This window comes from Trichosurus vulpecula, chromosome 7 (genome assembly GCF_011100635.1).
Source record: "Trichosurus vulpecula isolate mTriVul1 chromosome 7, mTriVul1.pri, whole genome shotgun sequence".
In the NCBI taxonomy this organism is placed as follows: domain Eukaryota; kingdom Metazoa; phylum Chordata; class Mammalia; order Diprotodontia; family Phalangeridae; genus Trichosurus; species Trichosurus vulpecula.
This window is the reverse complement of record NC_050579.1, coordinates 153,763,713-153,782,485: the sequence shown is the minus strand read 5'-3', so window position 1 is coordinate 153,782,485 and position 18,773 is coordinate 153,763,713. Positions and strand designations below refer to the sequence as shown.

The window sequence follows — 18,773 nt, the reverse complement described above, 5'->3', positions numbered from 1 at the left end:
CCTGCTGTATACATGGTAATGTTCCTTTTTGGTGTTTATGTTTAAAATAAAAAAATATTAAAAAGAAAAAGAAAGTTGGAAAAGAATGAAATCTTATGTTGCTTCCCCCTTTTCCTTTAATGAAATAAAAACAATATTCCTTTAGCCTCCTGAGTAAATAACAGAGATGTACCCAAAAGTCAAAACTGGTTTATCCCAGACTTGAGTTTTTCACCACCCAGTCAATTCTGGACCTCTTACAATCTAGCTTTCAACACTACCACTCAATTGAAATGTATCTTAAATGCTAAATCCAATGACTTTTTTTCTTGAACCTTATTTTCCTTGACCTCTCTGTAGCTTTTGAGACTGTTCACTGACACCACCTCCTGCATACCCTCTCCTTGGCTTCCTTGACTCTGTTCTTTTTCTTGGTTCTGCTACTGCCTGAGAACACCTTTATAGAGTCCTTGGTTAACAATACTCTGTCCCTCACGATCCCAATTTATACTAATTTATTCTTGTACTGGTGATGTCTCCCTAGTGGAATTTGAACTCTTTGAAGGCAAGGACTGTTTTGTTTACTCTGGGTTCCTGGCCCAGTACCCTATATGTGGTTGGTGCTGAATTTTTTTTTTTCTTTTTGGTATTACTCTATTGTTGAATGTTGCCTGAATTATTTTACCTCCACGAAGCTGAGCTACATGCAGGAATTCAAGGTTGCTTGTAAAAGTGTGCTGTATTTGTCCCCATTGTTGTTGGACAGATGAAGCCCATCTGTGTAGGAGAAAATGTACCAACTGTAAGCTGTAAGGTCATCCTTCATGCTTGAAGTACCTACTAAGTTGCAAAACTAAGCCAATACCCCATTACAGCCCCTTATTGCTTGATGGATGCTTGTGGCTTCCTTGGCTGCCCTGGCAGTCATGTGGAACAATTACCCTCAAGGGTAGAACCACCAAATCTCTTCCAACCCTTCTAATTTCCACAAAGTACAAACACTTCTCTCATTTGCTGCATTCCTCTAAAATGCCCATTATGAGATTTCCTGAGAGGCATCTATACCTCTTAGGGGACTGTAGGCATTTGCTCGGCAGTGAGCTTTTCCTGCCTACATCCTCAACTATCTTGTTGCTTAAACATGAAAAAATGCCATAACACTTACAGAAACAACATTTGGTAAAAATTAGTTTCTCTTAAGTGAGGGTCTTTGGAAGGTGATTCAGGGAAACACATATGGAGAGGTAGTGGATAGAGAGCTGTCCTCAAAGTCAGGAAGACCTAGGTTTAAGTCTTCAATACTGGCTGATGGACTCGGGACAAATCATTCACCTGTCACTGTCTTACAGAGCTCTCATAGCTGAAATATTTTCCCTCCTTCAGGTCTTAGCTCAAAGTCACTGCAACCTAGGCCATCTCCAGTCATCCTGATTGATATTTGGCCACTGGACTCAGATGACTCTGGAGGAGAAAGTGAGGCTGGTGACTTTGCACAGCCGTCCCTCGCTCAAATCAAAGTCGCCTGCAAGTCATGGCATCAATCTCCCTGATGTTATGGTCTTCTTCAAGAATGAAGGACAAATCACACACAACACACAACCTGCAAGCTCAAAGTCTATCTTCTGCAAGAGGTCTCTCCTGGTCCTCCTCAAAGTCTACTGCTTTCCTTTGAGATTGTCTCAAGTTTACACACACACACACACACACACACACACACACGTATGTATGTGTGTATACTCATACATTCACATATATATGTGTATATATATATATGCGTATCTATCTATCTAGAGAGTTTTTCAGTCATTTTCCAGGTGTGTCTGACTCTTCATGACCCCATTTGAGGTTTTCTTGGCAGAGATCTTGGAATGGGTTGCCATTTTCTTCTCCAGCTCATTTTATAGATGAAGAAACTGAGGCAAACAGTGTTAAGTGACTTGCCCAGGGTCACACAGCTAGGAAGCATCTGAGGCCAGATTTGAACTCAGGAGACAAGTGTTCCTGACTTCAGGCTAGGTGCTCTATCCAACATACCACCTAGATGCCCTGTGCATAGCCATTTACATGTCTCCCCTTTCAGAATATAAGTTCCTTGAAGGAAAGGACTGTGTCTTGTATCCCCAGGACTTAGCAGAGTGCTTGACCACTTAGGGCTTAGCAAATGCTTATTGATTTGACTCTGAGACCATAAGTTTCAGAACAGTTGCTGATCCATATTGATAGAAGAAACTTGCTTTCTTTCACATACATGTGTATAGAGATAGAGAAAGGGGTGGGGGAGAGGGGAGGTCTCAATGCATGGGAGCATTTAAACATAGATTATCTTTATATGGGAAATGAACGGACCCATTCATCTGATGTAAATCATTGATTCAGCCATAACTACCAATTAGCATCTATCCTTGATTCCAGAGCTAGGCTTTGGTTTGTTAGCAAACTGCTATGACCACAGTTAAGAAAGAAAAAATCAGTGTACTTATGTCAATTCTTCATTGTCCCCAGCACCAGGTGACCAAAATGTACTGGGTTTGTAGTTTGACACCACAGTTGGTTTTGTCACATTGTAGTGGAGAAGTGACCCAAGATTGTTGCCAGGAGGTGCTCTGTGTTTTATTGTGCAATGGATTGATTACCCATGTTCTATACTAGTTTATTTGGCTGGCATTATAGGAGGGTGACAGGGGACCCCACTGTTTCACATGTCCTTAAAGCCCCTTTATCAAGAAACACCGATGTAAATATTGTTTTATTACTTTAGTTCAAGTTGAATTAAGCCTCTTTCCCCTCATTTGCAGTAGATTGAACAACTGTTCGATTTTAATGAAAGCATTATGCAAGCTGATCTATCTACCAATTTTACAATTTCACATAAAATAGGAAAGAGAAGCAATTTCTTCTTTTTCTCAGATCCCAAATGAATGCGCTGATTTATTGATTGTGTACGCTTAGTCTGGCAGAGATTTCACGTGGGTCGATTTCTGCTGCACAAATAATTTTGAAGAGTTGGGAAATCGTAAACTAAATGCTAGTGTCTGAAGAAATTAGAGATAGAGCATCTTTGGTTTTAGTGAATAGTGTTTTAATTAGACTTTCAGACTAATAAAAAATTCATTAGAATGTAATGTAACAGAAGACCTACCTTCCCCAAAGTGAAAGAAACATACTAGAGGTTGGAGTGTGGGAGGCAGTTTTAAGACTCGCTTGAATATTTTGAGTCATTTTGAGAATCTTTCTGAGAATCTGATGTTGATGCTTCTGGTTCTGGAAGCTTTACGTTTACTTTTCATATAGCATCCACTTTGGAATGCAGGTATTTCTTTGTGTTTCTCTAACACATCTGCAGCCAAAGGGACTTAGAACTGGTACAAAGATGCACGAGAAAATTCAAGGAAGCGTTCCCTCCTTATTATCACACGTACAATCACATTTGTAAAGTTGCCTTTTGAAAGCAGTCTCATTTAATGAAAAATTGCTTTTAGACTGATTTTAAATTTCTCATTCTATATAGAATCTTAGAATCGAAAGGCCGTCCAATCCAAATCATATCTGAAGCAGAAATCCATTTTATGACATTCCCTAGAGGTAATCCAATTGCGACCTGAGGGCCTTCGGTGATATGGCTTCTTCAACCAACCTTTTCCAACTTTTGTACAGCCCAAATTGTTAAGCAGTTTTTCTTCATATGGAACTAAATTGGACTTCTCTTATGCTTCCATCCATTACTCCTAAGTTTGTCTTATGTATTGAGCAAAATAAATCTAATCCTTCTTGGAAAAACAGAGTAAATTTTTCACCAGAAGCTCATTATTTCATTTATTCGTGGGTCTAGACCCTATAACATTCCTCTAGTCATCCAGTCTCCTAACCTCGACAGAGGGAGAGAGAGGAGAGAGAGAAGAGAGAAGAGAGAAGAGAGAGAGAGAGAGAGACAGAGAGAGAGAGAGAGAGAGAGAGAGAGAGACAGAGACAGAGCTAGAGAGACAGAGACAGAGAGAGACAGATAGAGAGGAGAGAGTGAAGAGAAAGAGAGAGAGAGAGGAGAGAGAGAGAGAAAGAGAGAGAGAGGAGAGAGAGAGAGAAGAAAGGCGAGAGAGAAGAGAGGCAAGAGAGAGAGAGGGAGAGAGAGAGAGAGGGAGAGAGAGAGAGGGAGAGAGAGAGAGGGAGAGAGAGAGAGAGGTGAGAGAGAGAAAGAAAAAGAAAGAGAGGCGAGAGAGAAAGAGAGAGAATGCTAGTCTTTTTTATTGTCTTCAGTTATTTTCTTTTTTTTTCTTTTTTTTTAAATTTATTTTTATTTTTAGTTTATATGACTCGGTTCTACATAATTTTGAGTTCCAGATTTTCTTCTCTCCCTCCTCTCCTCTCTCCCCAAGATGGCATGGAATCCCATATAACTTCCATGTATAACTTCGCAGATAATGCTAGCCTTACCGTGACTTGTTTTTGAACCTAAGTTAGCTCCTGGTAATCATGGCTTACCTTACTAAGTGCTCACAAATGATCTCTTTGATATGTTATAGAATTTTAGTTTGTTATAGAATTATAGTTTGAAGAACTCATTTGTTCCCTTTTGGAAAATTGAGACATTGGCCCGTATCTTTTCTTAGGGCTCCTCTCGTATTTTCTATGATTTTTCAAGTATCTTTTCCCTCCCTCCCCTCGGACATTGCTGATAATTTATTAGTAATCACATCTCCAAGTTCTTTCAGCATCCTAGAATGTAGTTCATCTTCTGTACCTGCTGACCTGAACTCACAGGAGACCCGTCAAATACTCTCTGATCTCCTAATTTATAGACTAAAATTTTGCTCATGAAGAAATATTGTTCTTGTTTGTCTAAATTATACCCAGAGTATTTGATGGTTTCCCTCTGTTAGATCAATTACAGATGGTCTCGTTCCTTTTGAAAGTCAACGTGTAAAAATATTTAGTCGCATTGAATAGTTTCACCTGGAAAGAGCAAGGTTGAAAGAAAGTTAGGAGCAGTTGGGGATAGATGTGCACAATGACTTTTTTTCAGTTTCGATATGAAAAGGAGTCAAAATGATTTTTAAAGCGGGGGGGGGGGGTTAGGTAGGAAATGAGAGATTAAGACTGGGAGCTGTGGGGAAAGCAGTTGCTTTGGAATGCAAGAGTCAAAAATTGGTTCAGCTGAATTTAAGAGCGTCATTTGAAACACTTATGTTTTTAATAAGTTGCAAGAGGCAGCGAGGTGATGCAGTGGATAGAGTGCTGAGCCTGGAGTCAGTAAGATTCATCCTCCTGGGTTCAAATCTGGTCTCAGATGCTTATTAGCTGTGTGACAAGTCACTTAACTCTGTTTGCCTCGGTTTCCTCATCTGTAAAATGAGCTGGAGAAGGAAATGACAAACCCCTCCAGTATCTTTTCCAAGAAAACCCAAATGGGGTCATGAAGAGTGGCAAACAACTGAATAACAAGAGCAAGAACAACCAAAAAGAGGCAGCAGGGTACTGGGGATGGAATACTGATCTAAGTCTGGAGACCTGGGTTCTAGTCTCAGTCTACCCCTAACCAGCTGCATGCCGTTGTTGTTCAGCTATGTGCAACTCTTCATGTCCCCATTTGGGGTTTTCTTGGCAAAGATGCTGGAGTGTGTGCCATTTCCTTCTCATGTACGTTTTACTGATGAAGAGCTGAGGCCAACAGGGTTAAGTGACTTGCCCAGGGTCACACAGCCAGTAAGTGTCTGAGACTGGATTTAAACTCGGGAAGATGAGTCTTCCTGACTTCAGGCCCAGCACTCTATCTATTGGGCTACCTAGCTACATGACCTTGGACAAGTCACCTGTACTTTGCAATAATCTCTTAATTAGTCTCTCTCCATTCTTCCCCCCTCCCTAATCTCTACCTAGTTTCTGTATTGTTATTCCTAAAACACACCGAAGCGCAGCGAGATCGCTACTCAAAATATTTCAAAGACATATTATTGCCTCTGCAAAAAATACAGATGCAACAAATCACAAGGTCTCAGGGTTGGCAGGCCATTTAGTCCAATCTACACCTGAATCAGAATTCTCTGTACAACAAAGGTGAACACAGCCAACTGGAAATATCCTGCCACCCCCCAAATAATAATAGCTAACATTTATATGGTTCCTTAAGGTTGATAAAATGCTTTGCAAATATTATCTCATTTGATCCTCACAACAACCCTGGGAGTTAGGTCCTATTATTAACCCCATTTTACAGATGGAGAAACTGAGGCAGACAGAAATTGTGACTTGCCTGGGGTCACAAAGTAGGTATCTAAAATTTTGCTCTTCCTGATTTCCAGGTTCAGGGCTCTATTTGCCGTACCACTCAACTGTCTGGGTAGCCAATTCTACTTTGACAGTTTTCATCTTAGGAAACTTTTTCTTACATAAAACCTAAATTTGCAAATTTTATGCTGCTTTTATCTATTTTACATTCTTCTTAGCTCTTTGGCCAATTTAATCCCTCTTCCATGTGACAGCTTTTCAAATACATGAAGAAGGTTATTAGAACCCTCCTAAAACATATTTTCTCCAGGTCCCTTTTAGCCCTAAATATATGTCTGTCATTTAAAGTCATCCTAAATCTGTCTCCCACCTACCTTTCCAATCTTATTTTGTGTTAATCCTCTTCCCACACTCTCTATTCCATTCAAACTAGCTTACTAGCTATTCCCTAAACATGCCATTCTATTTCCTGCCTCCATGGCTTCTCATAAGTGGTGACCTTATTCCTTACCTCAGCCCCGTATAATCCTTAGTTTCTTCCAAAATATAACTCAGCTGTTTCTTACACGAGGCCCTTCTTGATCCCTGCAGTTAGCAGCACTCTCTCCCTTTTCATATTTCCATATTTTTTGTATTTGTATTTGTTTTCTTGAGTACTTGTGCTGCTCCCTTCCCCACCTCCTCAAGGTAGGCGGGCAAGCTCACTGAGGGCAAAGACTGTTTGGTTTTGATCTTTGCATCCCTAGCACTTAGACTAGTCATTTTGTACGTAATAGTACACTTAAGTAGTCACTTAATGACTGTAATTTTTTTTTTTTGGTGAGGTAATGGGGTTAAGTGACTTGCCCAGGGTCATACAGCTAGTAATTAATGACTGTAAATTGAATTGGGATGAATTGAATTTCTGTGAACTCCTGTTTCTCTGTCTGTAAAATGCGATGGGATTAAATTATGTCACAGGTAGGGTCCAGCTATGAAACGATAAGGGTGCTAATTGTAAATGTGAAATTCTATGCTTTTTTTCTAGCTCCTTGACAGCTGAGAATAATCTGGAGCAAAGAAGACCAAAGCCTTGGGTTGGCCTGCTACAGACTGTGGAGACAAGACAAATAAACCAAATGGTTAGGAACTAGGTTTTATCTAAATTAAGTGATATGACATAGTGCATATACTACCTTCACAATTCGTTCATGTGCTCCAAATAAATACGTGTGACTTAGAAATGCTTTTGTTGTTCCCATCAATCATTCTTTTTCTTTATAAAACAAACTGGTGATGGTATGCTCCGATGTATCCTGTTTTTCCATTCATAACTGCTATAAGCAGTAACTTAGGTGGGACGATAGGGCCTTGTCTTTTGGGTGCTGACATGCAGGACTGTGCAAAACCTCTGGAGGAGTGGGGTGGTGTGTGCTAATTCTTGGGTGTCTTCTGGCTTACTGAATGGTAGAGTGGGTGAGCCAGTTCCCTCCCTTGGCCCTATTCCCAACGTCTGGGAATGTTCAGTGCAATACCCTGACCCTTGCACAATGTTGCCTGGTTCTCTTGCCTGGTCCCATCTTCCCATTGCTATGGTGCAACTCTCCCAGGGATCTTCCTTTTTTTTCTATCACCTCAACATCTGCAGTGATTCAAATGGGGCTCTCTGTGATATGGGCAAATATGGGCAGTCCTCTTTCTTGGTCCAACTTCCTCTCACCTCCACCCCATGGGATTGTTTTCCATAACGGAGCCACTACTGTCATGGCCCAACTCTCCCTTCCTCCCCACCCCCAGTCCCTAGAGTGTCACCTTTGTACAAGATGAAATATTTCTAGGTCTGACTGTCTTGCTTTGCCTCTGTTTCTCTGGCTAGAGATAATAACCAGGTGTTAGCTATCAGAAGTGAAGGCATGGCACCTAGGAGGCTCCCACTTGCCTTTTGAAACTCTATACAGAAAATTCAACACTTTAATAGCGATGAAAGGACCACATCATTTAGGCCAAAGAGAGTCAGCTATAGTGTAATTGATGGAGAGCCGCTTGGTATCAAGGAAGATCTGAGTTCAAATCTTCCTATACTTTCTGACCCTGGACAAATCACTGAACTTCCCAGTACTCTAGGCAACTCTTTAAGCCAAGACCTGAAACCTGGGGTCCACAGATCTTTGAACTTGGACGGGAAAAAAAATTAAATTTTTATTTTAACATATTTAGTTTTCTTTATAATCCTATGTATTTTGTTTTATGTATCAAGGAGTCCTCGGCACGAGAAAGGCTAAGAACTCCTGCTTTAGCACTATAAATTTCAAAGATAGGGCTGGCTTCTATTAGTAGAAGCTTCCTATAACCATTAAGGTCCCATCCCCATTTGTGCTAATACCTTTATATCAGAAAGGCAGATGTGTTTTTCACTGCTACCATTAGGCACCTGGCGGGAGAAATAGTTTTTCTATGACCTCACTAGCTATTTTTTTCCTGTGGGAGAATATACCTCCCCCTACCTCCCCAGCTTTTCACTTTCCTTGTTTGCCAAGAAAAGAGACTGAGATGCTAAGTCCTGCTGTCCTGGGGGTTGAATGAATGAAATATAAATTATCAAAGTTGTACATTCACTCAAGCATTTCCATGGGGATGATTTTGGAAAAAAAATAGTCTCTGGTATTAAAATAACAGGAAACCGGAGATGGGAGCATTAGAAAGGGGGAGTAGGTTTTGTCAGCTGCTGATGCCTACACCCCAGCAGAGGACATCCTGAATGTAAGGGTTATTTAAGAAGAAAGGGGGAGGAGAGAAACTCAGTTGATCCAGACTAAACAATGCAAAAGATAGAGCCACTTTAAGGGACTTTATTATTTGTCACTCTCCACAAAGAAGCGAGGGCTCCAGCCTAAAAGAATGAGCGAAGAGTTTTCCTCTATGTGTGAGGAATGAGAAAAGTTGCCTGAATCTGTTTCATTATTACCTCTTCCCAGACTCAACTGGCCTTACTTTGGGGTCACCAAAATACTGGTTGTAACTGAATTACCTTGTAACAAATACATGTGAAGGATTTCTGAGGCTGAGGCTAATAGAGGTTCATGTGCCTTCCTTTAGCAAGGGGTCAGTATGTGTGTTCTGCTCCATAGAGCCAAAGCATGCATGGCCAGCTCCATGGGAGGGATCACAGACCATAAGATTTGGTTTCCTCTGATTAACCCTGTTCCACATGTACTGATTATTTGCCAGTAGGGTCCTATTTTCTACTTTCAAAATAAAGAGGTTGGATGCACTAGACATAGGATGAAGGGAGCTACCACTTACCACACAGAATCCAGAGCCATCCAGACACTCATTCGAATTGCCATTACAGTCACAGGGCAAGCATTCTCCTGATACAGAGTGAAAAAATCCCGCTCCGCAGATCTGAAACACACATATACACAATTTTTTTTTTAATTAAAAGGTCAACTTTGGCCCACATTCTGTAAGAGAAATAAGAGAAATCTTCAAATTACCTTTACATTTTCTATAAAACATGCCCTCTAATAGGGATCCAATAGATGCTATTCTTGTGACCTTTTGCCAAAGTTTTCTTTCCTAATTTGTTTTACTCCATCCTTTTCACTGGTAACATGAGATGCCTCATTCTCTCTTTATAAATCTGAGCTCTGATGAGTTTCTTTTTTTTTTTATTAAAGTCATAGGATTGTAGATTTAGAGCGAGAAGGTTACTTGGAGGCCATTGAGACCAATCCCTCCATTTTACAGATGGGAAAAGTTTATGGATGAGCAGTGTTAAAGCAACTTACTTAAGGGTCACACAGCTACTATGTATCTGAGGTAAAGTTTGAACCTAGAGCTTCCTGATTCTAAGCAGATACACGTACACATACATATATACATACACACATATATGTAAATGTATGTATGTCCCATTAAATCTCATAACATACATATATACACATACACATATGTATGTGTGTATATATATATACATATATATATATTTGAGATTTAATGGACTTTTATATATCTGGAATTCTTTAATTTCTTTTGCTATTTTCTTGGCATTTGAAAAAAAATTTGGAATATAGAACATATATCTAATATTTGGAAAATTTGGAATGGGGAATAGGCTTCATGAAAGTGTGTTAGGGGTATAAGTCATTTTATTTTATTATCTTTTACTTCTTGGAGAGGAAAGGTATTTTTCTAATTAATGTAGGCTCTTGTGTTATCAAAGACACTGATAACTATTCACTGCTCTTTTGGCTAGGTCTGTCCCTAAACCATGTCAGAGATATAATATTGCATTTTATTTCCGAAAGTTTACTGAGGAAGAGGGAGATCATACAGTTTCCCTTAGGAATTACATTTGGCATATATCCACTTCTCTCTCTCCCCTCTCAGTGACCGTGATGTAAACCTATTTCCTCTTGCATTTTCCTCTGTAAAATGAAAAACAACTAGTCACCTCCCCTAGGATGATGACAAGTTTGAGGGCCCACCACTGAAACTGGACATGAACAACACAGAGGAAATATAATCAAGAGCGATGCACACTCATAGAATGTAAAAGACAGAAGAAACCTCAGACATCATTCAGGCCAACCTCTTTATTTCACAAATGAGAAATCTGACTCCCTGAAAGGTTAAGCAACCTTCCTAACGTCATAACTAGTAAGAGTTAGAGATGAGATCCACACCCAGAAATCCAGGGCTCTTTTTACTCACAAGATCAAAACATGGGAACCAGCTTTCATGAAGAAATGACAAAGGAATTGGCTTTCATATTAATATGAATGAAGACAAAGGTAGCACTTATTTTCAGTCTACAAGGAGACATTTTATAATTTATATTGGGGAGCCCATCTCCCTTTCTAGTGAGAAGCAACTGAGAGGAAAGCATCTTAAATGGCAGATGGAGGCATTTAGGCTAGACAACAGCAGAACACTACCTGAATGACAGATCCATTATTATGGATTATGAATGTAACTTGTAGAGTTTCCTTTTCTGGCAGTTTTATGAATGTAGGCAGTTACAGCCTTGGGTTGACTTGAGCATACAACTGGAAGTGGGAAGAAGATGAACTGGACTAAGAATTCTTAACCTGGGGTCCATGAGTTTTGTTTTTTAAATGATATTTTGATAATTATAGTTCAGTATAATATGTTTCCTGTGTAATCTCACACACAAGAAAATAATAAGAAAATAATCCTTATTTAATGCATTTAAAAAGATTATTCAAAAAAATCCATATTCTTTACCAGACTTACAAACCTTTATAAAGGGTTAAGAACTTCTGGGCTAGATGATCTCTCTATTCCTCTGGTTTTTATAAGGTGAAAAGCCCACAGAAGAGTTAGTGGCTTTGTTGTCATTCAGTCAATTCTTTGTGACCCCATTTGAGGTTTTCTTGCAAAGATACTGGAGTGTTTTGCCATTTCCTTCTCCAGATCATTTTACAGATGAGGAAACAGAGGCAAAGGGGATTAATTGACTTTCCCAGGGTCATACAGCTAGGAAGTGTTTGAGGCCAAATTTGAACTCAGAAAGGCTTCCTGACTCCAAGCCTTGGGGCTCTATCCACTGTGCCATGTAGTGGCTTAAGGAGGCTGGGCTAAAGTATCTGTCTTTATCTTCTTATTTATTCCTGTAGAATAGTTGGCATGGGGCAAAGCTATGTTCTAGGAAGCAGTTGTTGATGAAAGGGCACAGCCATGCCATTGCTGAGTGAAAGGTAACACCTTCAACCACTCATCCCCATTGTGGTATACAGAGAGAGGAAAGGAGTATGAAAGCTTAATCCCACCCTTGCAGCATCTTGACTGTAGGGCCTTCATTAAAGAACCTAGGGAGACTTGTATTACTAAAGAAGGGTTATGAAAGGCCATTACTGTCATCAAGAATGAACTCTTTGACTTTGATTCTAGAAATTTCTGTATTTTATCATCATTCTTAAAATTCTACATGGAATATCAAAACTAGATTTAAAAGGCAGATAAAATTAATCTCTTAACTTTTAAAAATAACTTCCTCTGTTATGAGATCTGAGACTTATTTTCTTCACAGATCTGTAAAAGACATATGGGCGTCTAAAGAATAAATTAGTGTTGGTACACTTAATTCCAGGATACTCTCCTGATTGAATTCAGTGAATGGTGCACATATGTGTGCAATTGATGAAACTCAAGATCAGCTACACTGAACACCTTTCAACAATAGACGAACATTGCACAGACATCTGGTTGTAGAGAAATTAGTTGTGGTAAAGGAGGAGAAGAGGCTAAAACCCTATAAATGAGCTTGGTGCCATTGGAATTTTCCTGAGTTACTTATGAAGCCCATCTTCTGCATATATGGATGGCTCTTGATTTGTTATTAGGTAGAAACAGGAACATATTTATAATTCTACCACTTATGTGTAGTTTGGGGATACAAAAGAGGAGAGCTTTAATTATAGCTGAATATCAATCGATCATTCAATCAACCTACCACTGAGTGTTTATGGGACATTTGTTGTTTGTCCTTTGTTTTGGAAGAGAACCAATGACATCATAGGGTGATGTCGTGACTTGTGTGTAATTGGATATTTATAGAGCACTACATGTTTTATGACCATTTTGGATCTAAATGCTATATAAAGAGTAAGACATTAAGTAGTTTAACTCCTCACATCTGTCTCCCTTCAAATATTCCAATCACTTCCTCTAGACAACTCCATCAAATCTAACACCCACTAAATCAACACAACATTCACAGAAAGACCCTGGAGGTAATCAGGATGGTGGGTGGAATATGTAGGATGCGTCTTTCATTCTATTATTATATTCTAAGAGCACTTTTTTTGGGGAGGGCGGTACAGTAAAGGTAAGAGGACTGGTTATTTGCTAATGAACTACTGGAAAAAAAGAGCTTCCCCTTTAGTTCCTATAGATTAGAATTTGGAATTTAGTAGCATTTTCACTTTAAGAAAATTCCAAAAACCAATCTGTATGTTATATCTTACAGATTGTTATATCTTGATTTGTTATAATCTGATATAAGTTGATTTGAGCTATGCTAACCATTTGCTTCCTGTCCTCAACCAAGCATCTTAAAATAGTTCTGGAGTATTGACTTTCTTTAATTTTATTTTAAAAATTATTGACATATTTTGTTGTTGCATCACCTTCATTTTCAGATACATTCCCCTCCCCACCCCTCCCCAGAGATAGCCTCCTTTAACAAAGAACAATAAAAGAATGAGGGGAAAAAAGCAGTTCAGTAAGATTAACAAATATATCTACTAAAGAAAAAAGAGTCTTTTTCTCACCTTTTCTTTGAGGCCAAGCTTTATCATTATGATTACATAGTGTTAAGGTTTTTTTTTTGTTTGTTTGTTATTCTCTCCTTTACATTGTTATAGTTATTGCATATATTTTCCCCCTTGATTTACTTATTTTTATCAGTTCATATGAATCTTCTCAAGCTTGCCTTGCTCATAGTCTTTATTTCTTAGACACTATAATTCCATTGTACTCCAGACCTCCTCTTCCCACTGGAACTGGGACTCCCAATCAGTCCCAGGCCTACCATGCCACTTGCCTTCCATCTCTACCGTGTGCCACCTGCCCTTACCCCTTACTCTTTTACAAGTCTAACTTAATATCTCTCTATGTATTGTTTTCCTATATTAAAGTGCAAGCTCCTTGAGGGCAAGCACTGTCTTGCTTGCTTATTTAGCTTGCTTAGATTAGCACAATCTCTGTCAAACAGCAAATGCTTAATACATGCTTTTTTCCTCCATTCATTTCTTCATCCATTCAAATGAAGGGGGTTGGGTTAGATGTTTTCTGAAGTCCCTTCCCACACTAAATCTATCATCTGTTGTACCAAATTTTGTTATTTCCTAATTAATGAGCATTTACTTTCTCCCCTCAGTGCTTTGCTACTTCAAAAGTGCTGCTATAAATATTTTGGTACATATGGAACCTTTCTTTTTATCTTTGATCTCCATGGAGCATGTGGTTAGTTGTGGAATCTCTAGGTCAAAAATATAGACATTTTAATCACTTTGCTAGCATGACTATAAATTGTTTTCTAAAATGGTTGGACCACTGACTCAACCACCTTAATTTATTACCAGGTTAGTAAATAGAATTTTGACTTTTGCTTAGTATTTCTTACTTTATTTTTCTGGGATTTTCCGAGGCCATTTCACATCTTTGTCTTGGCTATGGGAATACTTTTGACTTCCTAAATTAATTTGCAGATGACATCAAACCATACAAATTTTCAAGCTGTCTGTGTGACACTGATGGCCCAGAAATTAATGTTTAATTCTCCTAAAATTTGTTTTGGCACCTTCATTTGAACATTGTGTATTAGCTGAGATAATTTCACCCCACATGAAAGACTTTTCCGGTCCAAGACCCGGGAGTGCCAGTGATTCTTCCATTAAAAAAATATTGTCTCCAGGCAACAATAATCAAAGCCACAAGTATTTAAGTTTTGTAGTTTAATTGTGAAAGTAACACTCATAGTCAGATATTATGCTGAGGATAGAACCCAAAGCAATTCTTCCTTGTTCTGAGTGTACTCACCTTGGCCATGTTGATTCCAGGCTTACTAAAAAAAAAAAAACCCTTTGCAAATTTAAGATTAAAAGACAGTTCCCAGAGAACCTCACCTCTTAAGAAGAGCATAACTCACTCTAGTGTATCAAAAAAAAACCTTGTAACTGGGAGATTGGGATTGACCACCAGGCCACATCAACTCATTCAATTTTCTATAAAAAGCTTGGAAGGGATGTAATCTACTTTCACAGAGGTAGTAGCCACACTGATGTGATCCCAGAATCTTGAAATGACAATAAATAGTTCTTTAGAGTATTTATATATACATAATATTTGTGTGTATACACACAAGTATGCATATACATACATGTATATATGTATGTGCTTATAGGAATATAAGCATATCATGTATATGTGTGCATGTATATATTTATGTGTACATATACATATGTGTATATACATATACAACACATAATATACACATATATGTATTATGTACACACACACGTATATAAATATAAAAACTTTTGGGTGATAGTATCGGAAATTTTGAATGGGAACAAACTTTAGAGGTCACTTTGTCCAATGTTTTCATTTTACAAAAGAGGAAGCTGAAATCCAGTCAGGTAAAGGGACTTAGTCAAGATCAGAGAGGCAGTAAAATGCTAGTATTAGGATCTGCACCTACACCCTCTGACTCCTCATCTAGCCATCTATGGGAGGCAACAGTATAGTGTACATAATCGTGTGTACTTCAGAGGCCACGGACTCATATGATTATAGATTAAGGGCTAAAAGGGCCTAAAGGTTATCTAATCCAACTCCCTGATTTTACAGATGAATAAATTGAAGCCTTGGGAGATTAAGTGATTTATCCAATCTTACACAGGGAGTAAATGTCAGAGAGGAGATTTGAATCCAGATCCTCTGATTTCAGAGCATCTTTCTACTGTGCCACACTGCTGAGAAGAAAATTCATTTATACAGTCACAGCAATATTGTAACAATGGTCGTGAAAGACTTAGCTATTCTGATAAAGACAATGATCTAAGACAATTCCAAAGGACCCATGATGAAAAATGCTATCCACCTCCAGAGAGAGAGAGAGAGAGAGAGAAAGAGAGAGAGAGTGAGCGAGAGAGAGAGAGGGGGGGGGGAGGGAGGGAGTGAGAGAGAGGGAGGGAGAGAGACAGAGACAGAGAGACAGAGACAGAAAGAGAGAGACAGAGAGACAGAGAGAGGTCAATCTGATCTAAGTGCAGATTGAAGCATACTTTTTCACTTCATTTTTCTTGTTTTTTTTTGGTGTGTTTTCTTTTGTAGCATGACTAATATGGAAATATATTTTGCATGACTTTATATGTATAATTGTTATATTACTTTGCCTTCTCAAGGGGTGGAGGAAGGGCTGGAGGGAGCAAGAGAATATGGAACTCAAAATAAAAACAGTTAAGAAGTTTTATAAATGTAATTGGGAAATATTTAATGAAATATATATGTATACATATACATATACACATACATACATAAATATATACATACATATGTGTAGATGAGAAACCATACTGTCCTCAGCATTACTCTGTGAAGGAAGTGGAAAATATTCTTATGGCCCTTTACAAATGAAAAGGCTGAGGCTCCAAGGGTTAAGCGATTTGCCCACAGTTGCATAATTGGTATCTGAGGTGGGGCTTCAAATGCAGGTCTCTCTGGTGTAGTGCTCTCTCCTTTACACTTTTTTGTTCTGTTCCAGATGAGGTAAATGTGTATTTATGCATACATAAGTTGGCATAGCACCATGCTCTTCCAGTGCAGATTAGCCTATACTCTGCAACTTTTTATAATATTAGAATGTTGCCTGGGACATAGGAGAATTAATTTGTCCAGGATCACACAGCCATCATGTGTCAAAGAAGTGACTTGAACTCAAGCTATTTTCCCTCTGGTGCCAGTTCTTTATCCACAATGTCATGCTGCCTCTCAGTAAATAAATTTAGTTATTGGTAGGAAGAGCCTGAAATGGTGATCCAGACCAAGAAGTTTTATAAACCATTCTCTCCTTGTCCATCTAGAATTTAAAAAGACTAAACTAGAGATCAAGGACAATCCTCAGATAAAACTGATTCTGCTTTGTCTTATTTGAGGTAATGACCCACCAATTCTTTCATTTTTCATCTGCAGTCAGCATGTGAATTCAGTAGAAAAAAATTCAGTAATGAAGTGAGTCCCTGCATACTGTGGTTTCAGTTGGCTAGATGTTGGACTCTCTTGGCTGATTTATTTGAAGTCTGGAGAGAATTATCCATGTATAGCTTCCCTCCACTCTCCAGTTCTTGCTTGCATAATTACAAATTCCCCAATTTTCAAAGGGTGAGCCTTCAGAGGCCAAAAGAAATTTCACTATTGCTTGACTGATTTTTCTTCCTGCAGCTAGGAGAGCTGTTTCAAATTCTTCAACAGTTTATCCAGTTCAAAGGCTTCCTCCCCATGCAAGTCTCACGCGCGCACACACACACACACACACACACACACACACACACACTCAGAGAGAGAGAGAGATTGAGAGAGAGAGAGAGAGAGAGAGAGAGAGAGAGAGAGAGAGAGAGAATTTCTTTGAGAGATTGATGGGGAAACATTGGAAAAACTACAAAAGCTATAACAATAGTGTGACCCTCTCTTCAGACTCTTAGACTCTTCAGGGTTGGACACAAACCTCCTCTAAAGAAAGGGGAAACAGACCTTTGTGCTTAGAACAGTTTGAGTTTAGATTGCAGCTGCTTTCTCCTCTGCTCTTGGGGGTGATGTCTTTACTTGTTTGCTAATCTCCCTGGATCTGAAAGGAAGTGATGAAAGTGAGATCACTTTAGAGCTAGAAGGGAGTTATAAGCCATCTGGTTCAACCCTATCATTAATAGATGAAGAAACTGAGGCCTGGAGAGGTGAAGTTGCTTGCCCAGGGTCGCTTAGGTTGTATGTTATTGGCAAAGATGGAAGGTCCAAGTCTGGGATTTCTGACTCCAGATCTAAGGTTCTTTCTACCCATGTACAATTCTGATGAGTTTGTAGATTTTTTCACTTTTGCATTTCTATTTATTTAGTATTTTATTTTATTTTCCCCTGTTACATGTAAAAACAATTTTTAACATTCACTTTTAAAACTTTGAGTTCCAAATTCTCTCCTACCCCCCACTGAAAAGGCAAGCAATTCGATACAGGTTATACGTGTGTAGTCATGCAAAACCCTTTCATAATAGTCACGTTGTGAAAGAAAACATAGACAAAAAAAACTCAAAAAAAAGAAAGTTTTTAAAAAGTCTGCTTCAATCTACATTCAGACACCATCAGTTTTTTGTCAAGTTTGTAGTCCTTTGCCAATTAAAGAGGGTCTAACTCACTGGCAAAGTGAGGGATAAGATTATTTATTACAGTGGTTATTTCTGTGTTTATGCCTTTGTTCTTCATAACTTCCTTATGAGGTTCCCTCACATCGCATTTAAGTATCTTGTTTATATGTGAGGAGGCCAAAGCTCAGAAAGGTGAAGTTACTTGGACCAAATCCCTTGGTGAGTGACAGGTTCATTTTGATTACAGACAGAAGACTGTAGATGGAGAGGAAGCAGATGTCAGTGAAGAGAGAGGTGGCCTTGGAAGCAAGAAGACCTGGGTTCAAATTCCACCTCGGATGGAATAGTGATTGAATGACCCAGGGAAGGCGACTTAAATCTCTCAGTGCTCCCAGAAATCTTCACAGATTGTAAATTACAGAGAAGGTGTTGGCTTGCATGGGTAGAGAAAGTTCCTTATGTGAAGCTCTCTATACCAATTAAACCAAAGTGCCTATTAAAAAAAGATTGTAAAATCCTCGAGGGCAAGGATATTTTTACGTTTAGCCTTTTTATCTTCAGTGGCTTGAATATGGTAGGAGCCTGATGAATATTTTTCAGACTGTATTGGATTATATAGAGTAACAGCCTGTTGAATATTTCTGATTCTTAACCTTACTGATAAACTATTCCCTCCCCCGCCAACCCCTTTTAAAAATAAAGGCTGAAAAA

General features: G+C 38.8%; 1 protein-coding gene across 2 annotated transcripts in view; it reads right to left on the bottom strand.

Moving 5' to 3' along the window:
• Positions 1 to 18,773, bottom strand: part of LAMA4 (laminin subunit alpha 4) — a 193,787-nt gene that overhangs the window by 123,105 nt on the left and 51,909 nt on the right. For both annotated transcript variants that reach the window (XM_036766542.1, XM_036766543.1), the window contains exon 2: positions 9,481 to 9,582. In XM_036766542.1, the coding sequence (XP_036622437.1) occupies positions 9,481 to 9,582 (102 nt within the window). The remainder of the gene's footprint in view (positions 1 to 9,480; positions 9,583 to 18,773) is intronic.